The following is a 21,969-nucleotide window of genomic DNA, read 5'->3' on the forward strand; positions in this document are numbered from 1 at the left end:
CTAGTTCTCTCTCTCTCTCTCTCTCTCTCTCTCTCTCTCTCTCTCTCTCTCTCTCTCTTTCTTCTTTTTGGTGCTGAGATAGAATCCAGGGCTTTCTTTGTACATTGTAACTCTTAAACACACATTGTAACACAGAGATGAACGTTATTTTAGATATGGAGATAAAAATCTTCTAGAGATGAGGTTTCTCTACTTGGATTAAAATCCTCAAGATCTTTACACCAATCATTTATGCACGCTTTCAATTAGAGCTTTAGCACCTCCCCCTCTCCCACATTGGCCTCGCAGTGTTTCTGACCCAGGCAAAGCTGTGCATGTAGACTTGTACCGTAACTGAATGGAATAATAACACAGAAGCCAATACTAAGATTATAGGGTAAGTATTTTGTTAAATGAACTATGAACACGTTCCTATTTACTCTACAAAACTGGGAGGGAAACGTTACCTTCCTATTGTTGTAGGAAAAAAAAAAAAAGAGGAAGCACAAAAAGTTGCCTGAGTCTATAGAAATAGTTCAGTGTCACTCCAGGATGGAAGTCCTGGGCTGCCTCAATTGCTACCATCATGCCATCTCCTCATCCAGCTTTCCTTGTAGGAGATGAAAATCTAGCTGTGCAAAAAGATGAGAAGGATCAGAGACCCCCAAAGTTCTGAAATGTTAACTTCATGTTGCATCTGAGGCAGACAGTTTGGGGCTTTAACTTGTGTTCAGTGGGCCAGGCCCTGACTCTAGATTTCCCAGGTGTGGCTTGGCTCAGGGGAGGCCTCTCGAAAAGAGCCACCTCTGCCTTCTGTTGGTTCCATTCTGGGCTCCTACAGAGGAGACTGAATCTAAGACATAAAGCTTAAAGGCTCTGTCATTTCACATACTTAAACAGTGACCAGAGAATATCTATCTATCATCTATCTACCTATCTATATCTACCTATCATCTTGTTTGTTTGTTTGTTTGCTTATTGTGGCTAGGAAATGAAACCCCTGTCTTTTGGTGTGCTGGCTAGCTGTTCTGTGACCGAGTTACACTTCCAGTGCCTCCTTCAGTCAACCCAGACGTCCAAAGGATTCTCTAAACCCACGTTGACTAACCTCCTTTGTGTTTTTCCTGTTGCAGGCCACCGAGGCCCATGTGACCATTCTCTGAAATGCTTAAGCTCGAAGATCTCTGAGAGAAAGCTGCCAGGCCCCTGGTTACCTGCGGGACGAGGACCTCTGGAGAAGCCAGTTCTGGGGCCACGTGGTGCCGTCATGCCGCTGTTCAGCCCTCAGAGCAGCCTCCACTCAGTCCGCGCAGAGCACAGCCCACTGAAGCCCAGGGTGGTGACGGTGGTGAAGCTGGGTGGGCAGCCCCTCCGTAAGGCCACCCTGCTCCTCAACCGGCGCTCAGTGCAGACCTTTGAGCAGCTCCTATCAGACATCTCCGAAGCCTTGGGCTTCCCACGCTGGAAGAACGACCGTGTGCGGAAGCTGTTCACCCTCAAGGGCAGGGAGGTGAAGAGTGTGTCTGACTTCTTCCGGGAGGGTGATGCTTTCATAGCTATGGGCAAAGAGCCGCTGACATTGAAGAGTATCCAGTTGGCCATGGAGGAGCTGTATCCTAAGAACCGGGCTCTTGCCCTGGCCCCTCACAGTAGAGTCCCCTCCCCAAGGCTGAGAAGCAGACTTCCCAGCAAGCTTCTGAAAGGAAGTCACCGCTGTGGGGAGGCAGGAAGCTATAGCGCGGAAATGGAGAGTAAGGCAGTCTCTAGGCATCAGGGCAAGACTTCCACAGTGCTGGCCCCAGAAGACAAGGCGAGGGCCCAGAAGTGGGTAAGAGGGAAACAGGAGTCAGAACCTGGTGGCCCGCCTTCACCCGGGGCAGCCACTCAGGAGGAGACTCATGCAAGTGGAGAGAAACATCTGGGGGTGGAGATCGAAAAGACCTCCGGGGAGATTGTCAGATGTGAGAAGTGTAAGAGAGAAAGAGAGCTGCAGTTGGGCCTGCAGAGGGAGCCGTGCCCGCTGGGAACCAGTGAGCTGGACCTGGGGAGAGCTCAGAAGAGGGATTCCGAGAAGTTGGTGAGGACCAAGAGCTGCAGGAGGCCTTCTGAGGCAAAATCTACAGATGGAGAGGAAGGGTGGAAGGGTGACAGCCATCGGGGCAGTCCCAGGGACCCCCCTCAGGAACTGAGGAGGCCCAACAGCAACTCAGACAAGAAAGAGATCAGAGGCTCAGAAAGTCAGGACAGTCATCCTCAGGGGGCACCCAAGGCCCAGAAGGACCTCGTGGAAGGGCCACCAGCTGTAGAGGAGGGGCCGATAGACATGAGGAGAGAGGACCGGCACACATGCAGGAGCAAGCATGCCGCCTGGCTCCGGAGAGAGCAGCAGGCCGAACCCCCACAGCTCCCCAGAACCCGAGGGGAGGAGAAGCAAGCAGAGCACGAGAAGAAGCCAGGCGGCTTAGGAGAGAGGAGGGCGCCAGAGAAGGAGTCTAAGAGGAAGCTAGAAGAGAAGAGGCCAGAACGACCCAGTGGCCGGAAGCCGAGGCCCAAGGGCATCATCTCAGCGGATGTGGAGAAGCACTATGACATAGGTGGGGTCATTGGGGATGGCAACTTTGCCACCGTGAAGGAATGCAGGCACCGAGAGACCAAGCAGGCTTACGCCATGAAGATGATTGACAAGTCCCAGCTGAAGGGTAAGGAGGACATTGTCGACAGTGAGATTTTAATCATCCAGAGTCTCTCTCATCCCAACATTGTGAAACTGCACGAGGTCTACGAGACGGAGGCGGAGATCTACCTGATCATGGAGTATGTGCAGGGAGGGGACCTTTTTGATGCCATCGTTGAAAATGTGAAGTTTCCAGAGCCCGAGGCTGCAGTTATGATCACAGACTTGTGTAAGGCCCTCGTCCACATGCACGACAAGAATATCGTCCACCGGGACGTGAAACCAGAAAACCTCCTGGTAAGTCTGGAGTTTTGCTGTTGCAAGAGGGTGGGTGGGGGGTGGTCTATGAAAAGGTAGAATGGGATGAATATCAACTGCTTCTCAGTGTGCGCTGGCTAGTTTTGTATGTCAACTTGACACAAGCTGGAGTTATTACAGAGAAAGGAGCTTCAGTTGGGGAAATGCCTCTATGAGATCCAGCTGTAAGGCATTTTCTCAATGAGTGATCAAGAGTGGGAGGGCCCCTTGTGGGTGGTGCCATCCCTGGGCTGGTAGTCCTGGGTTCTATAAGAAAGCAAGCTGAGCAAGCCAGGGGAAGCAAGCCAGTAAGCAGCACCCTCCATGGCTTCTGCATCAGCTCCTGCCTCTAAGTTCCTGCTCTGTGGGAGTTCCTGTCTTGACCTCCTTTGGAGATGAACAGCAGTGTAGAAGTATAAGCTGAATAAACCCTTTCCTCCTCAGCTTGCTTCTTGGCCATGATGTTGTGTGCAGGAATAGGAACCCTGACAAAGACACACTGTGTTAACCTTTATGTTCAAGAATATTCCCTTACACTACTTTAACATGCTTATTTCAGTGCTTAAAATTTTGGTTATAGTTCCTAAATTGCTGAATAAATCTGTTTTGATTGTTACAGAAATATGAACCTTTTGAAATAAAATAAGGCAGAAAACATTTCCTCTTCCCTAGGAGATACATGTTTGCTTTGATGGCAACCATGTGACTTAATTTATTGAACGTTTACATATCCTCTGCCATAGACTGTGAGCATCTACTGGTGGCGGCTTCTCCCTCGAGTTTTGCATCGACCATCTGACCCTCCCTGTGTCCTCTTTGCGGACAATGCTATGGCAAGGAGTTCCCAGCTTGCAGAGCTGGCGAGACATGTGTGTGGATCATAGGAGGCTGGTGGGGAAGTGTCTTGGATTCTGTTGCTGTGAGGAAATACCGTGATAAAAAGCAAATGGGAGAGAAAACTGTTTTATTTGGCTTACACTTCCACATCTCTGTTCATTGAAAGAAATCAGGACAGGCACTCAGACAGTGCAGGAACCTGGAGGCAGGAGATGATGCAGAGGCCACACAGGGGTGCTGCTTACCGGCTTACTTCTCTTAGCTTGCTCAGCTTGCTTTCTAATAGAACCCAAGACCAGGATGGCACCACCCACAATGGGCTGGCCCTTCCCCATCAATCACTGATTAAGTAAATACCCTATAGGCTTGCCTACAGTCTGATCTTATGGAGGTGAGGTGTCCCTCCTTTCAGATGACTTTAGTTGTGTCAAGTTGACATAAAACTAGTTAGCACAGGAAGGCAGGTCCCCCAAATTTGCTTCCTGGTTTTCTTGGTTTCTTTCTTTTGATTAAGGCCTTAACTTTTCTGGACCTTAGTGTTGAACGACTTTCCCTAGATAAACAGGAGCAAAATTCAATGCAGTCTAGACAGGGCACAGGTGCCAGATAAAGAAATGATGCCAACCAGGTTTAGCTTCGTGAACCAATGGTTTTATTAGAGTTACTTAGGGGAGTGTGGATAATGCAAGGCAGCTGCATCACTGTTCACCCCTGCAAGGATGCTGGGGATCCACCCAAGCTGCATCCCTGGGACTGTCTGCCCCACCTGCAGGCAGCTTCACAGGAGAGTCTCTTCTGCGACAGCAGGAGTTTGCTGTCTTTACTTAACCTTGGGGGAAGGAACCTCACGAGCCTGATAAGTTTCTAAGCATCATGAGTCCTAAGAGCCTTCCTCGTTGACCTCTCGAAGAATGAAGGCTTTGCTTAGAAGCAAATAGCCATATAACATGTAGTTTTCTGACTTTTTATTCTATTTAAACATTTTTATTGGTGCTGGGGAGATGGGTCAGTGATTAAAGGTGCTTGCTGCTAGAAGACTTGAGCTGAGCACCCGGCATCCGTGGTTGGCGTCTCACAACTGCCTATCACTGTAGCTCCAGAGCATCCAACATTCCTTTTCTAACATCCCCGGGCATCTGAACACATGCACACGTGTACACAGAGACAATGCACTCAGACATCTGAACACATGTACACATGCACACACAGATAATACACTCACATATGCACATGATTAAACAACCAAATACATCCTTAGCTGATGGGGTGTGTGTGTGTGTGTGTGTGTGTGTGAGAGAGAGAGAGAGAGAGAGAGAGAGAGAGAGAGACAGAGAGACAGAGAGACAGAGAGACAGAGAGAGACAGAGAAAGACAGAGAGAGAGGTGAGCATGGAGCATGCATGCAATGGCACCATGTATAGAGATCAGAGGACAGCTTTGTGGAATCAGTTCTCCCTTTCCACCTTCACTTGGTTTCTAGGGATGAAGCTAAGGTGTCTAGGTCAATCTGGCCAGGATCTTTACCCAGTGGGCCATCTCTTTGGCCTTAACTTCCTGATCTAATGAGAATAGAACACTAACAGTAGTGCCGTGGATGGCTAGGCTACAGTAGACATGAGAACAAACAGCAGCTCCCTGACATACAGAAGCCAGCATGTTAGTCCCTGCTTGGTTTTGGCACGCTCCTGCTCAACATAAAAATGTCACAGGATGCCTGCCTGCTTCCCGTAGGGCCACTGTGTCTTGGGTGGATCAAGGAAAAAAAAAAAAAAAAAGAAGCAGCCTCTTTGTAATAATGTCAGGATGCATTGTTTAAGTTGTGAATGTGGTCACATGTCCCCATGACAGCTGTCAGAGAGTGTGACCTCCTTCTCCTGCCTACACATGGGAACAAGACACCCCAATGAGTCAGTCAGATGTGGTGCTATGTGCCTGTAGCCCAGCACTTGGGAGGTAGAGGCAGGGGGATCAGGGCATGAAGATCACCCTTGGCTTTCTCCAATGCTGGAGCAACCTGGTCTTCTAAAGACCCTGTCTCAACAGGGGCACCACGGAACTATTCCTACCTCTCCACCTGCCCAACCCAAAGCATCATCAAACTGTCCCCAATTCAGTCTTCCAAATCTGCCAATCTGCTGAGAGTTTTGAGTGCTTTTCGAGTTAGACAAAGACCCCAGCTGAGTGTACAATCTCTTATTGCAGTGAGTAAGGAACCCAACCTGTCTTGTAAGTACATTCCTGGGAGTCTTGGTCACAGCAACAAATCTCACACTGTCACCATCTGGCATTTCTGTCCCGTTTTCTTCTTCATAGCTGTGATTGCCACCTGACACATTCCGATCACCACCTGGCACATTCTATTTCTTATTTTTAAGGAAAATTATTGGGGGGCTAGAGAGATGGCTCTGTGTTTAAGGGTACTGGTGTTCTTTCAGAGGACTTGGGTTTGATTCCAACATGGTGGCTTCCAACCGTCTGTAACTTCAATTCCAGGGGTTCCAATGTCCTCTCCTCGCCTCCTTGGGCACCAGGCATCTACGTGGTATACAGATAAACATGCAGGCAAAATACCCATGCGCATAAGCAAATGAATTATTTTAAAATGAATCACAGCTTTATTTCTGTGTTGTGTGTTGAGGGATGCAGGTGGCAGGTAGCCATGAGCTGCCTCCTTCCCAGGGGGACAACTTGGAGGATCGGTTCTCTCTTTCTGCCCTATGGGTCCTGAAGAAGGCACTCAGGTGGTTAGGCTTAGTGGCAGGCATTCTTTTACCCAAGCCGTTTTATCAGCTGTGATGAAACGTGATCAAAAGCAAACTAGGAAGGAGGGGGCTTATTTGGCTTACAAATCCTGGGTGGGAGTCCACGGAAGGAGCCAAGGTGAGAGGGAACTCCAGGCAGGAGCCTGGAGGCCATAACTGAAACAAAGACCACGGAGGGGTGCTGCTTCCTGGCTTGTTCTCCTAGGGTTTCTCAGCCTGCTTTCTCATACAACACAGAACTACGTGCCCAGAAGTGGCTCCTCTCACAGTGGCCTAGGCCCTTGTACTTTAGTCATTAATCAAGAAAATGCCCTATAGATTTGCCCATGGGCAACCCAATGGTGACATTTTCTCAGTTGAGATTCTTTTCCCAAATAACTCTAGTTTTTTCTCTCTCTCTCTTTTTTTTTTGTCAAGTCAACAAACCTGACTGTCATGATGTGTCCATGCAAGTCAGAGGATAACTTTCCAGAGTTGGTTTTCTCCTTCCATCTTGTTGGAGTCTTTCTTGTTACTGCTTCTGTGCCCTACAAGGCAGCTGCTCCTGGAGTTGCCAGATACTCCCCTACCCTGCTGCAGTAGTGCTGGGTAGTAGTAGTGCATGTGGAAACATGTCTGGATTTTTATATTATTTCCAGAGATTTCACTCACATCATTAAGCTCGCACAGGCCTTTTTACCCACGAAGTCATCTTCCGTGGCTCTACATTTCCTTCCATTTCTTCCTTCTCTCCCCATAAAGACAGGTCCATGAAAGCAGGCACGATTTTATTCAGACTCTACCACGGAACCGAGAACGGTTTTGCTACACGGAGGACAGTTAACAGACATGCGTTGGATGCCATCGCTCACTGCTGTCTGGGAAACAGCAAACACTCCATTGCTTGCTGATATCATTGAGATCAGCAAATTGAAAGGACCGTGGTGCCCTGGCATTTATCATGAAGGGCCACTCAGAGCCTAGTTTGCCTCAGACGAAGCAATAGCGAATGAGACAGTTATGCCAATAAGCCACATTTTTTTTTTCTGGACAGGGAAAAGGGGCCAGGAACTTAGTGTGCTCCCTTTAATTCTCCAGGCTGCAGAGCTGTGTCTGTGACCTGCCCCCACGAGTGAGCCGGCTGCAGGCAGACTGAGTCAAGCTCATTTTCTGGTGAAATGAGGTTTATGTTGTCCATTAACTCAGGTCCTCCTGTTTTTGCCAACTTTAATAGAATTGCAAGAATAATTTGGCTGTCTGCCTGCATGGTCTGAATTAGCCTCCGATAACTCTCTCGGTGGAAACTGAATTTTTATATTCGCTGGTGTTCTTGTCCCTTCTCTATTGCTTTTAAAAAAACCTTTATTATTATCAAAAATTTTTTTGGCTAATATATTCACTGACGTATCCCAGACTTGCCTCAAGCTTGTTGCGTAGCCCGAGGATGACCCTGAACATCTGATCATCTCGCCTCTATCTCGCTTGTGCTGGGGTTACAGGCGTGTGCCACACCTGGTGTATGGGAATGAAGGCAGGATTCCAGCGTGCTAGGCATGCATGCTGCAAACTGAGTTACAGGCCCCATTATTCAGTCTTTTTGTTGTTTCTGTCTTCTGGGTCTGAATGGAGGCATTTTTCCCACTTGATGACCAGACTCTCAACAGAGTCTTTGTTCTTTCCTTTGCTGTTTTTCCTGAACCCTTTAAGCAGGAGCGATTCTTCTGAGAGCTCTGGGTAGGTCCTGTGAGCTGGGCCGAATAAGATAGTCCACCAGTTACCCACGCCCACAGTTTTCACATGCAAGATTAGGGGTACCTAGGGACTAGTTTTACTTGGGGACAGTTGGTTTACCTTGTATTTTCTGACCAGGACAAGATCCTGGGATCTGTCTGTGGCTCAGCTTGTTCTCACAGTGCGAGGGATGGACCAGGCAGCAGTGTGTCACTGGAGAGTGAGCTCCGTGGCTGGTTGAGAATGGGAAGTTGCTCTGGGAAGTAGAAACTGTAATGGTGATGTGTTCGGTGTAGACAAATATCTCTGAGAGGTTAAGCAGACGCAGATCTTTGTAGAATTAAATATCACAGCTGAGATCTTTGAGTGCTTTAAGGCAGTGGTGTGTGTGTGTGTGGGGAGAGAAAGAGAGAGAGAGAGAGAGAGAGAGAGAGAGAGAGAGAGAGAGAGAAAGGGTGATGGCAAACTACAGATTAGCTGTAATTTTTCTTTTTAACAGTTTTCATCATTCACATTTACATGCATGCATACAACATATTAGGAGCAGATTCATCTCCTACAAGCATCTTGTCCCCTCCTGATGCTGCTCACTCTATTTTTCCCAACTAGTCTCTCTCCCTGCCATATTTATATATTTTCTATATGTGTGTGTACTTGTATGTGTGTACAAGTCTTGTGTGGGTGAATAGCTATAGTATTTTCAGCTCAACACACAATCTGTTCATGGCTACCAGACCAGTTGGCATTTAGAACTTTTTTTGATTTTGATAAAAAAAAAAAAAGGTCAGTTTTATTCTCTCCAAATAAACTTTGGTTGGCATCAGGACCTCTGAAACCTGTGACATCACATCGGCGGGACCCACAGACCTTTTCCCAAGGCAACAGCCACCATATTCCCAGAATCCACTTGGCTCACCTCCCACCTTTACCAGTGTTACATCATTACCCATACACAAAGAAAGCTCCCTCCCACCTTTTTCTCTCTCTTCTCCACTTCTCTTTCCGCTGCCATCTTCCTTGCCCCCCTCTCTCCCAATAAACCTCTTACATGTGGAACTGTTTTGGCCTGGTGTGCAGACTCAAGCTGCTATTCTAACACATCAAATTTTATGCATGTACAAGTATATATATGTGTGTGCGTGTACATGTGTACATGTACAGCTTCAAAAACAGCAGGAAGCTGTGTGTGAGCCATCTTTTGTGTATGAGGTAATGCCTTGCTCTTCCTGGGTGATCTGTCGGTGATCACTTGTTGAAACAGGTGTCTATCACACTCATGAAACACGTTTGTCCTTTTTCAGCCTAAGTCAGTTTGGCATATCATGTCTAGAGTCTAAACATTATCCAGTGCCAGGCTTTTGGTTTTCTTCAGACAAAGATGAGGCTTCTGCTGGACTTGACAACTTCTGTTGTCTGGGCTTAGATAGATACCATTTCCGAGCTTGTTGATAGAGAATAATTATGTTGCAAATGTGTTTGGTTTTTCCAAGATTCAGTATTCACCACTGTTGCCATGGTGACCAGCATCCATCAGTTGGTGTTCTTCACTTACCTACATGTGCTGTCAAATCAACGCTTCCTTTCTTTAAGAGATGGCTGCTGGCTCTCTATTAGACCTATCTTTGCTAAGCCTGGGGGATGCTTATTTTAACACCAACTTCTGACGGAGCAACGGATTATAAGTACAGCTGCTTTTTACAGACATTTTCTGTGCACACTGAAAGCTCTTAATGAATGTAGCTGCTTCTCATGATGTTTTAATCAACAGAAATATTTACATCTGATAATTAGGCCCCGGAGTAATGTTTCAGGCCTCCTGTATGGCAAGTTCATCTGGTCGCACTGATCTCATTTCCTGATATTAGGATTCTTCTACCCTTAGGGTTATTTAGACTCCTGAGATCTTACAAAGAAAGTTTTAATTATGAGACTTTCCAGCTTGCAGAAATATCCATGTTAATTGCTTCTTCTGCCTGTATGTGGTCCCCTGGAGGGAATGGGATTGTGTTGACTGAATCCCAGGGAAGGAGGGAGGAAGCCACAGGAGCCTGAGAAGAGGTGGTAATTAGACCAGCTCACCCAGGACGGGGAGTGTACAGGCCAGGTATCCTCAGCCAAGACATCTGTGTGAGCGGGCGGTGATGGAAGGGACGTTAGGCTCTAGCAGAGTCCTTCCAGAATCATCTCCTCCAGTGGGGCGGGGGGAAGAGTTGAGTCTTCTTCAGGGGAGGAGCTGAGAGGAGTGAGATGGGCTGGCGACCAGTTGTTCCTCTTCCTCACATGTGGAGTGCTGCCTTTCCTGGGTCTTGTCACTGTTCCCAGGTACTACAGCTCTGAGTGCTTGGAGTAGCAGAAATGGAGGTGGCATTGTAGGGACAGGTCACAGCTTGGGTGAAGACAAAGGCAGATCCTTTCTTGTTGGTTCCAGGATGAAGTAGGTTTGTCTGGCCATCTCACTACTGAATATGGCTGGAACTGCACACTGGTAAGTATGTGTTCTTGAGGGTGATAAGGAAAGCCTCGGGCAAGAAGGACCCACAGGGTGAGAAGGACACACACATCTCTTGCCCATTCTTCATCTGACATAAACGTCTTCCACCATTTTGTTGACCTTAATTCTCCATGTCCTTTTCCCCTCTCCCTTCTGCTACGATATACAAGTCGGTCTCAGTGGTAGCAATTCTCCGTGATCCACAGGCATTTCTTCTACCAGCTCTTACTCTCTCTCCTAAGCTAGAAGCTAGGCATGCACTCTTGTTTTCTTATTAATGCCCCAGGCATTAACAATTTTAAACATTGGTAATAACCACGGCGGCGCCTCTCATCAGGCCAGACTTCATGAAATTAAGGAACACAGATTTCAGCAATAACATGGAGTCACAAGAGACAGAGTTAGATGAAACAGGGCTTTAGTCCAGGTCATTTTGTTAGCGAATGCTAGCGATATCTTGTGGCCACCTTCCTAGGAGAATGTGTTCTCGGAAGCCCTTTGAAGATTGGAGATTGAATTTCTCAAGATTCTTTGAGTTGGAAAAAGCAGCTAAGTAGAGCTCTTCTGTGAGTTTCTGAGATCTTAGCTCTCCCTAGGCTCGGTTGTTTCTGGAAGAGCCTGATTCATCTTCTGCAAGGCCTGTCGGTTGGGGGTGATGTAAGATCAGGGGAGGAAGCTGGGGCTGGGGCTGAGGTAAACTCCCTGTTGTGTTTTGGCATCCAGCTGAAGTGAATAGGGTCAGGTGATCCTCCCTGTGGATGGGTTGGGATGGTGGGCAAGGAGAGAGGACTCTGGTGTCCTGACCTACAGCTAGTTAGTGTGCAACTCGTCTTTTTGATGGAGGAAGAAGACTCCAGGGTAATTATTGCAGCGTGAGCTTGACTGAGTTCAGGGGATCAGGGATGGTGAAAATATGCATGTAGTAGATACGGGTATCTGTTTCAAGATTCATAGTGCATGTGTGTGTGTGAAGGAGATCACAAAATTGAAGTTGCTGAAGGGGTGTGTAGAAATGGACTGTGTGTTTTTTAAGTGGGGAGGATTGGCTGTGTGGTGATGGAGCCAGTCTACAGGCTGGGGAGCTGACTCCCAGAGAGAGCAGCAGGGCGACTGAGCTGGAAGCCGCTGTTCCTCATCTCCTTTGATTCTCATCTTCCTTCTCCAGTGACACAACGGTGATGTGAAGTACAGAGAAATATGAAGCTATCAGATTCAATTTAGGAGACAAGGCTGTCTGACTGTCCTCCTTCAGCAGGCTGCCCTCAGCTAAAAACACAAGTGGCCTAGAGGCTGCTGTGCTCTGGCCTGCATGGCTCCCTGGCGTGGCCATTTTCAGACACCCTTTGTTTTTGTTGATCTTCCTTTCCCACACCCCTCCCCAGGACCCCCATCCTCCTCTTGCTGGTCCCCCTCCTCCTGGGTATTTTATTATTTTCTTTATCTCCTGCCTCTTGCTCCCCACCCCAGGAAGCCTCTTTTCCTCCTCTGGTATGACCTGTACTCACCCTCTCTACACACAAATATAAATATGAAAGTCTAGGATCTGTGTTGGAGAAAACATGTGGCATTTATTTTTCTGAGTCTAGGTTGCTTTGTCTAATGTAATAATACCCAATTCTGTTTATTTTTTTTCTACCAACGTCATGATCCCATTCTTCCTATGGCTGCATAAAGTATCGCTGTGTATTGAGCCACATTTTCATTCTTCTTTTTTTGGGTGATGGACACCTAGGCTGGTTCCATTTCCTGGCTACTGTGAACAGCGTGATGGTCAGGGGATGACGGTGCCTTTCATGTTCCAGTGTCAATTAGTGTGGGGCACTGGCATTTTGATATGGCGTGGCTTCTAAGATCACTTCAGTCCTTGTTAGTTGGAAATGTGCTTTGGAGGGAAACGGCCTAAAGAACCTTGAAGATTCAAGCAGGAATTTAGCAGAGATAAACAAGCCTCTTCCAAGCCTAATGTTGAAGGGTGCCTGGTTGCTGGTCTGTACTCTGCTGCCCCCTTCTGCTTAGAGATTAAATGTACATTTTAGATTTTATTTATTAAGGCATGTTTGCTTGTTTTTTTGGAGATAGGGTCTTCATTGCTGTACAGTGGAAAGTGGCCTGGAATTCTCTACCTTCCTGAGTGCTAGGCTTACAGGCATGCACCTCATAACTGACTGCATAACCGTGCTTAAATTGATAAACTGTGGAAGGGCAGAGTGGAGGCCAACTGATGACAACATAAAGATCTCTCTTGAGGGACACGCATGTAACTCAGTTGATAGAGTACTGGATGCATGAAGCCCTGGGTTTGATCCCTAGCACTGTGTTAACTAAGCATGGTGGTGCACACCTATAATCCGAGAACTTGGGATCTGGAAGTGGGAGGATCAGGTGTTCAAGGTCATCCTGAGCTAACTGGTTTGTTCTACATGATACCCTAACTCAAAAAAAATTTTTTTTCTTGAGATTTTGGGGCACATGTGGAGTTATCCAATCCTTCCATCACTAATGCAGACCACCTGGATTCCAAGCAGGACACTCTGGTGTGGCTGGAAAGGGGAGCATAGACAGACAGACCAGTCAGTCATTCATTCTGTGTGCAGCCATCACTTAATAGACTGTCTGTCAGAGCCCTGGATCAGCCCAGCAAGAACATGGCTTAGAACAGCAGGGTTTGATAAACTTGGAGACGTGGGTTGGGGGTAAGCGGATTCACAGGCAAGTAGATCCAGGGCAGGATGGCTTCCAAACCCAGGAAAGCCAGAAAAGCTTCTTGAGACATAGACATTGAAGTGGACATTTAATGGGGCCTTTGGCTGCTTGGCCAGATGAGAGTCCTGAGTGTTCCCTATCTCCACAGTCGAAACCAAGCCACATAAAGGACTTGCCAGGAGTCCTGGGATCATAGCTTAGAGAATTCAGAAAGCCAGTTTGGGGTTGGGGTGAGGTGGGCGGTTCACGGTCCTTGCTTCCCATCTTTGGAAAGGATGCATTCCTATTTACTGTCATCCCAGAGGGGATACTGAGAAAGCAGATAGGGATGGACTTATGGGTCATCAGGAATGGATATGTGATGAACTGGTGTCTGGTGGAGAGAAGTGTTAGACAAGTTTCCTGTTCGGGTGGAGGTCTGACTTGAAGGTAAGACAGGTATTAAGGTGAAGCAATATATTAAGGTGCCAAAACACTCACACATGGCATAGCCTTAAGTGGAATGAAGCTGTTTACATAGTGAAGCCAGCAACAGCCTCGAGAAGAGCTGAGGAGACAGGTCATTGGGTAAAAGTGCTTGCTGTGAAGGCAAGAGAACCTGAGTTCAAATCCCTGGCACCCACGTAAATGCTGGCCATGACTGTGCACGTATAATTGATGTGTTGGAGAACAGAGACAAGTGGGTACCAGGAACTTGCTGGCCAGCCAGTCTAGCTGAAACTAAGTTCAATGAGGGATCTGTCTTATTAAATAAGATGGAGGGGTGGGGCAGCCAATGTCCTCATCCTTGCATGGATACCTGTATCTACACACTACATACCTGTATCTACACACTACATACCTGTATCTACACAGGTACATACCTGTATCTACACAGGTACATGCCTGATGTATTGCCTCTCACAAAAATAAATAGATAAACACAGAAGAAAACAATAATAGACAATGCTGAGACTAGTAAAGAAACCATAACAGTAGAACCGGAGTCTTTAACACACCAGTCCTTCCCAGCAATGGGCGGTGTTCCAGGTGGGAAAAGCTGAACTCTGAAGAGACAAGAACATGATATTATGTTTTAGACAGGCTCATAGAGTCATTTAAAACTGATGTGCTGTTTTGAAGGCATATACAGGACACCAAACACAATACAATCTTAAATCAAAGCTTGAGTTTCTGGGGTAGGCTTTGGAATTGTGGGTTTCCAATTACTTTTTTTGATAGAAGTACCCATTTTATTTTGATGTATTGAATTGGCCAGATACTTTTGATTCTGATCATTTGGCTAGAAATATTTGCAAATATTTTTGTGGGGAACATTTTTTCTCAACAATTCTGTAGTCATATGATGGATGGAGACAGTCCATCTGGCAGTTCCATATGGAATTGCCAACACTATTTTGTGTTCCTTTCCTTCCCAACTAGACTTTCTAGCCCAAATTATTCCATTGTCTCTTTCAGGCTGCATCTGCCTCTGTGCGCAGAGTGAGCAGAACTCGGCTTTGGGTCCGAAACTATGGTTTGTTCTTGGCCAGGTTAACTTAGGAGCCAGTGATGTGAAGAGGCTTGGAAGGGGGCTGCAGGACACCCTGACTGGGATTAGGACACCCTGACTGGGATTAGGACACCCTGACTGGGATTCCCAGGTTCTCTAGCATGGAAATGGATCCGGGATACACAGATAGTGGTAGAAACAGAGAGAGTTTATTAAGGAAGAAAAGCACTTTATAGAATGGAAATGAGCTGGAGTTAGGTAAGGGTCAGAAGCCCAGTGGTTCCCGGATGGGCAGGCAGGGATGTGTGCACCACATTCCATGCTTTCTTGGGTTTTTCAGCCTTCCCCTTTGTCATTGTTTCTGCTCATATACCAGTCTTGACCTGGACTCAGCAATTAAGATACATGCAGCTTGTGGAGACGTCAGCTATGGGGTCGGGGGAGGCAGGGGCAGGGGCAGGAACCTCATGTGTGACACTATGATGTCATCAGGATCTCCCTCAAGCTGCATGCATCTTGAACTTGGAGCAAGACGGTACTGGGTTTGACCCTCATCATTTGCTCTATGTGGAGTGTAACGTACATTTGTTTATCTGTAGTGGGGTGGGAGCATGTGCCGCCATCCTATGTGGAGGTTAGAGTCAGGTTCTCTCTCTTCCCACCCTATGGGTTCTATACCCACTGAGCCATCTCACTGTCCCTCTAGACCACTGCTTGTTCTTAGTTTATGTTCAGAGTATCAGGACTCCTTGTTAGAACACAGCGGTGTCTGGTGGAAATGGTTTCCATCTGCACTGTCCAGCACGGTACTCAACTCACAGGTTGCTCTTGGACAAACACATGTGCCCAGTGCAGCTGAGAAACTGAGCTTTAATCAATGAATTCTTAATATCACATTTGATAACACACGAAGCTGAACTGGATTGTGCAGTGAACCTGACTCTGGTCCTTTGGTTGAAAATGTCAGCAGCTACTTTGACTTGGTTGCACACACACACTACTGTCTCAGTGTCCCTGGTTGCACACACACACACACACACACACACACACACACACACACACACACACACAACTGTCTCAGTGTCCCTGGTTGCACACACACACACACACACACACACACACACACACACACACTACTGTCTCAGTGTCCTAGGGTTCACATACAGACTATGGTCTCAGTGGTACAGGTTACACACACACACACACACACACACACACACACACACACACACACACACTACTGCCTCAGTGTTCCTTCTTTATTTCCATCGCAGTTTTAATGCTTTGGACCTTCTGATCCCTTCTAGGTTCAGCGAAATGAAGACAAGTCTATCACCTTGAAGCTGGCTGATTTTGGCTTGGCCAAATATGTGGTGAGGCCTATATTTACTGTGTGTGGGACGCCAACATATGTAGCTCCTGAAATTCTTTCTGAGAAAGGTAAGTGTTACCCTTTGCTCTTTGGTACTTAAGCTTTGCAATTGACAAATGCCTTACTGATTCCAGCAAGGAACTGTTACAAAATCTCAGAGAGCTGAAACTCAGGCTTGATAAATATTTATTTATTTATTTATTTATTTATTTATTTATTTATTTATTTAAATTGTGTGCATGCATGCATCTCTCTGGGTATGTGCATGCATCTTTCTCTCTCTGTCTCCATCTTCATCTCTGTCTCCCTCTCTCCCCCCTCCCCCAGTGTGTGTGTGTGTGTGTGTGTGTGTGTGTGTATGTGTGTGTATGTGTGTGTAGGCAGGACAATGATGAAAAATAGAAAAGGGGGAGAAATCTACTCAACGAAGGCCATTTGTACCCAGATCTAACACTATGGGAGAAAATGGAAACATTTCTTATGCTAAAAGTTTAAAAATTCCTTGGTGAACTTCCCTTCAAAGGCAAAAGAGATCTCATTTCAGACTCCACAAATATCCATTCTTCATTTGTATAGATTCCAATGAACTACTTTGGCAATATAAACAGGAAATATATGGAAGATAACTTGCTGTGGCATTATGAAGTGAATTTACCCGTTAGCTGAGACAGAGATTCTGGGTGGCTTGAAAGCTTGGTCATGGGTAGGAGGCAGGGTAGTTCCCAGGAGCTGTGAGGAGGAGACAGAGCTTGTGTGAGGTTTCAGTGGAGACTTGAGAAGTCTTACTGCCTTTAGAGTCAGTGGGTTGGGTAGGCGGAGCCTAGACTTATCCCAAACAGGAAGTGTTTAGATTTTGAATGACAGGTGTCTGAGAACAGTGGAAGACATAGGACATTGTAATGCAAGCAAAGATGAATTAGATAAGAGACAAAGCAAATTAGTGTGAGTGTGTGGGGAAAGCACACTGGCTAAAATGGGGTGTTGGGAAAAAGTTCTCTGAGGAAATGAGGTGGGAGGAGTTAAATTTTCATCACACTGATCAAGAGACATCAGTACAGACCCACACTGTTGTCCTGACGGCAAGGAAGGGATGACCTGGATCAATGTATCATATTGGGATTCTTCTATCCGATGGCTAAACTGGTGAGTGGGTGGCTCTGTTGTGACATCAGAGCAGGGACAGTTAAGCTCTGATTCAGGGAAGTCACAGGTAGGAGGGAAGGCAGTCAGGAGAGAGCTGGGCTGCATGGAAGATGGGACTGGATTAGGGATGCACACATTCCACAGGCAAAGGGAAAATCTTAAGAGGGGCCGGGGCAGAAGAATCTGTCCCTCAAGAATCAACAGTCCTTGAGAATTGAACTCTCATCACTGAGCTGTCCCCAAAGGGGCCATCAGGAACTTTATTCGATTTAGGCTCTTACTGACTTGTGTCTTGATAAACCTGCTCAAAGGCTTAGTAATGAACTTCTCATGTCCATTTAAAGCTGCCTGTTGTGTTCACTCCTAACGGTGAGCAGTCAGAAAGTTCTTGAAAATGTGTATATGCCTGTGTAGGGAGGTACATAGGTGATGTACATAGAAAACTCAACTGGACGTCACTGGTCCAGTTCCATCCTGTTCCTGTGGTGAATACCATGAGCAAAAGCCACTTAGGTAAAGAAAAGGTTTATTTTGTCTTGCATTCCAGGTCACAGTCAGTCACTTATGGAAGCCTGGGTGGGCATGCAAGGCAGGAACCTGGAGGCAGTCTGCTTGCTACTCCAGCCAGAGAACTCACTCACAACCAAGGAATTCTGCAGAACCCAAGGAAGAATGATGCTTGACAGCTTGCTCATGGACTCATGTTTAACTAGTTTTCTTATTCATGTCAAGCCTAAGGATGGTACTGTCCATAGAAGGCTTGGCTATTTTATCCACATCAATTAATAATCAAGACAGTTCTCTACAGATATTGCTCATAGGCTCACATTCAACTGGGACTCTCTCCTTAGGGGATTCTAGGCTATGTCAAGTTGACAATTATAGCTAACTAGGACAATTACATTGTATAACTCATCTCTAAAGAGTTACATTATAATCAGTTACCGTATTTGTTACTTTTATTTATTTGCAACAAAACACCTGACCAAAGCAACTTAAGGGAGGAAGGATCTTTTGCTTTTGCTGTTGTTGCACAGTTCAAGAGAAGAGAGTTTATCACCTTTGACCTGCCTGTCTCTGTGTTCCTGAAGGTTACGGCCTGGAGGTGGACATGTGGGCGGCAGGTGTGATCCTATACATCCTCTTGTGTGGCTTCCCCCCTTTCCGAAGTCCTGAGAGGGACCAAGACGAGCTCTTCAACATCATCCAAGTGGGCCAGTTTGAGTTCCTCTCTCCTTACTGGGACAACATTTCTGATGGTGAGATTACTCCCTGTAATCAGAAGGAAGGCTATGGGCCTCTTCCCACTCCTTTAAAGAGTGGTCTGGAGAGGTATTTGGAGGGTGTGGGTGAAGTTTGATTGGTACTCAACGGTCCTTACGCATAGATGAGAGACTGGGAGGAGTCTCTGTTTAGATGTGGTCTTCCAGTCTGGGATGCTCTAGGGGTTCAGAAGGGATGTGTTATGTTACCTTTTTCTGGGAGAGATATTGTCCTGAGCATGCTATGCCAGTAACATAGTTAAACCCGTGTCTCCTCCCACCATGGCAGAACTTATTAAGTAAAAATAAATTTACAAAGCAATCTTAACGGTAGCAATTTGCCAGATTGGTAATTGGGCCAAGGTTATGACACAGGTTCTTTTTATTCGAATCTTAATTACTAATATTAACTCTCATATCACATATCACAGGGTAAACACACACACACACACACACACACACACACACACACACACACTGAATAGATACACAGGATTAAAGGGGGTTGCAGCAGAATTTCATGAAGTTTCAGAAGTAGGAAGATAGGAATGTAAGTGGAATCTGTATTGATAAGCTAAGGAACCCAAGGAGCCAATGCCAGTCAGGCTGCCGTGACTCATGGGCTTTGAGAGTGAAGTTGTGGTGTTGAGTTTAGATAAGAGGTTGAAGCACAGGATTGGGTCTGTGGCGAGAGCTGGTGGATGGATACATGGCAGGTCCAGACAGGCAAATAGGAGGATGGGCAGGTAGGCAGTACCAGCAGTGCGGACAGGGCTGAACTGAACCCCAGGGACAGCTAGGAGCACTCTCCCTGTTGGCCCTTGAAGCACATTCCAGGTATCTGATGACAGGTTGGTGGGGACTCTTGCCATTGGGCACTGTGGTCCAAATTAGGGTGTTGCACCCTTTCTCAGGCTGGTGTGTTTATGTCCTTGGGCCTTGTTTTCTTGATATGATCTCAATACTCTCATGTGACCCAATGGTCTCAGTTCACTCCAATTTATTTCAAAGTGGCACATTTTCTACTGGAAATAAGTAACAGGCCTGCGCCTCATGACTGGTGCTGGGCAGATGGTCCCAATGAAGTGTTCACCTAGGTGTACAGCCTTCCTCTATCCTCAAATTGGAGTCAAAATCTACTTATAAAATGGAATCTCTCAGGGCAAGGCACAGTCTGAAAAAGCCATTGGTTTCATTAATACGGAGCGCCATGCGGCCTGGTTTCAATAGACACGACCAAATGTCTATCTACTCCAGATCTACCCATAGACAGACCAAAGCAACAATTCCATAAAAGAGGGGCTTGGGGGGGACCAGTGAGTTTATTGAATTTACTTAAATAGTATGGGGGAAGGGTAACTTTCGGGAACAAGGGTGACCCCAACCTGGTTGCATCACTGAATAGTCCTACCCCATCATGGGTGATGGGTGAGCTTGTGGAAGATGCATTACGGAATCAGCCTTTCTGTCAGCTTTCTTTTTCTGTATACTCTAGCCCCTCCCAAGATCACTTGTAGTTGGGGGCAGGGTGAAGGAAGTAATGGCTGGACTCCCAACCCTGGTTCCTTCTGCTAGAAGACATCAGTAGCTACCGCCACCGGCTGAACCAGCTACCCAAGGATTGTTCTGCTCGGTTGGTTGCAATGGTTACTAGACTAAAGTGATTTGCACTTCAAACTGGCCATTGGATGATTAGGTTAAAAAAGCCTTATTGTAACAGGATGGTGCAGAATCTGTCCTGCTTGAACCAGGCAGGACAGGAGAAGTCTATAGCTTCTGGATGCTAGACATTGCTGGAAGGGCATATGGGAGGGGTTGGCGGGTGTGGGAATGGCTTGTAACTGAATTAGAGGCGCCTTTCAATAAGGGAGGAAAGCTGGGTGTTTTCGTCTGTGTACCATGAGTCAGGAGGGAAAGGCTGCAGAGTGGGTTGGGAGGGCAGAGGGTGTTCTTTTGTCTGCGTACCCACTACTCTGCCGAACAGTTAGGTTTGGGGGAGGGGAGAGAAGTGAATGTCAAGAGAGAATGAAGTCAAGTTGAAGCATGACACAGTGGAGATCTGAAGCAAGGGGCTCCAAGGCCCACCAGACAAAGACGGTCTCTGCATTTAAAGGTTTCTGGGGAGGGGAAACAGAGGCTGGAGAGAAGGGGGTTCCCTAAGCTGTGTGACTGCTTTCAGGTTGCCTTTGATTCCCAGGCAGGGGGGAGGGGGCTAGGCTTTTAGTGAAAGGGCAGGAAGGCTTGCAGCTGCTGCCGGTCTCTTTGCAGCAGCTGGATGTGGCCTTGTCAACCTTACACTGCAGTGGGGCAGGGCCAGACCTGGAGGCCTTTCCCTGTGGCACCTGTGGAGTAAGGGTGGGTGAGGGGTGGAAGGTGGGATCTGCCTTCTAATGCCCGATCCATCTCTCGAGGATCAGCATGGACTTGAGCAGGAGGTGGAATTCATTTGATTTCATGTTGATGACTGCTTAGGCTTCTTTACACATCGCTCAGTTTCGTTAGTACTGAAATAGCATATTTATTAGCTTAGAAAAGGGGACATCTTTCATTTAAAAGTTTGTTAGTTTGTTGCAAAACTTTAGAATACGGAGAGGCGGTGCTCATTCTCTGTCTCCTTGGCCTGGGTGTGTGGATGTTAGAAGTGCTGTTCTGCACGGCTGTGCTCCTGAGCCCCGGTCACACACAGCCATTCTAACTGTGACTTATTTCAGAATCAATAGAGTAAGGTATTACTACTCAGCACCACTAGCCAGATTTCTCTTCTTCCTTCTCCTTGTCTTTCTTTTCCATTTCCTCTCCCCTTTCCTTCCCTCTATCATTTTCTCCTTTTTCCTCCCCCTTTTCTTTTCCCTGCAGCCTTTCATTCCCCTTTCCTCTTCTACCTCTTCTTTTCTTCCTCTCTCCCATCCACTGTTGTTTCCTTCCTCTTTCTCTTCTTCTTCCTCTTTCTTTGTCCTTTTCTCCTTTTCTTCTTTCTTCCCACCTTTTTCTTCCTTTCCTTTCTTTTCTGTTTTCCTCTCTCCCTCCTCCTCCTCCTCCTCCTTCTTCTTCCTCTCTCTCTCTCTCTCTCTCTCTCTCTCTCTCTCTCTCTCTCTCTCTCTCTCTCTCTCTCTCTCAGACTGGACCTCACTCTGTAACCCAGGCCATCTGGGAGCTCACTATGTAGCTGTAGCTCACCTACACTAGCCTCAGCCTCAAGTAATCCTGCTTTAATTTATCCTGATTGCTAATGCACAGTGGTCATGAG

The 21,969-nt window shown here is 46.8% G+C and overlaps 1 protein-coding gene across 1 annotated transcript in view; it reads left to right on the forward strand.

The window, feature by feature from the left end:
* Positions 1 to 21,969, forward strand: part of Dclk3 (doublecortin-like kinase 3) — a 50,531-nt gene that overhangs the window by 27,285 nt on the left and 1,277 nt on the right. The window contains exons 2-4 of the mRNA NM_172928.5: positions 1,113 to 2,950; positions 16,253 to 16,385; positions 18,552 to 18,719. Coding sequence (NP_766516.2) covers positions 1,113 to 2,950; positions 16,253 to 16,385; positions 18,552 to 18,719 — 2,139 coding nt within the window. The remainder of the gene's footprint in view (positions 1 to 1,112; positions 2,951 to 16,252; positions 16,386 to 18,551; positions 18,720 to 21,969) is intronic.

Source organism: Mus musculus, chromosome 9, assembly GCF_000001635.26.
Source record: "Mus musculus strain C57BL/6J chromosome 9, GRCm38.p6 C57BL/6J".
Classification (NCBI taxonomy): domain Eukaryota; kingdom Metazoa; phylum Chordata; class Mammalia; order Rodentia; family Muridae; genus Mus; species Mus musculus.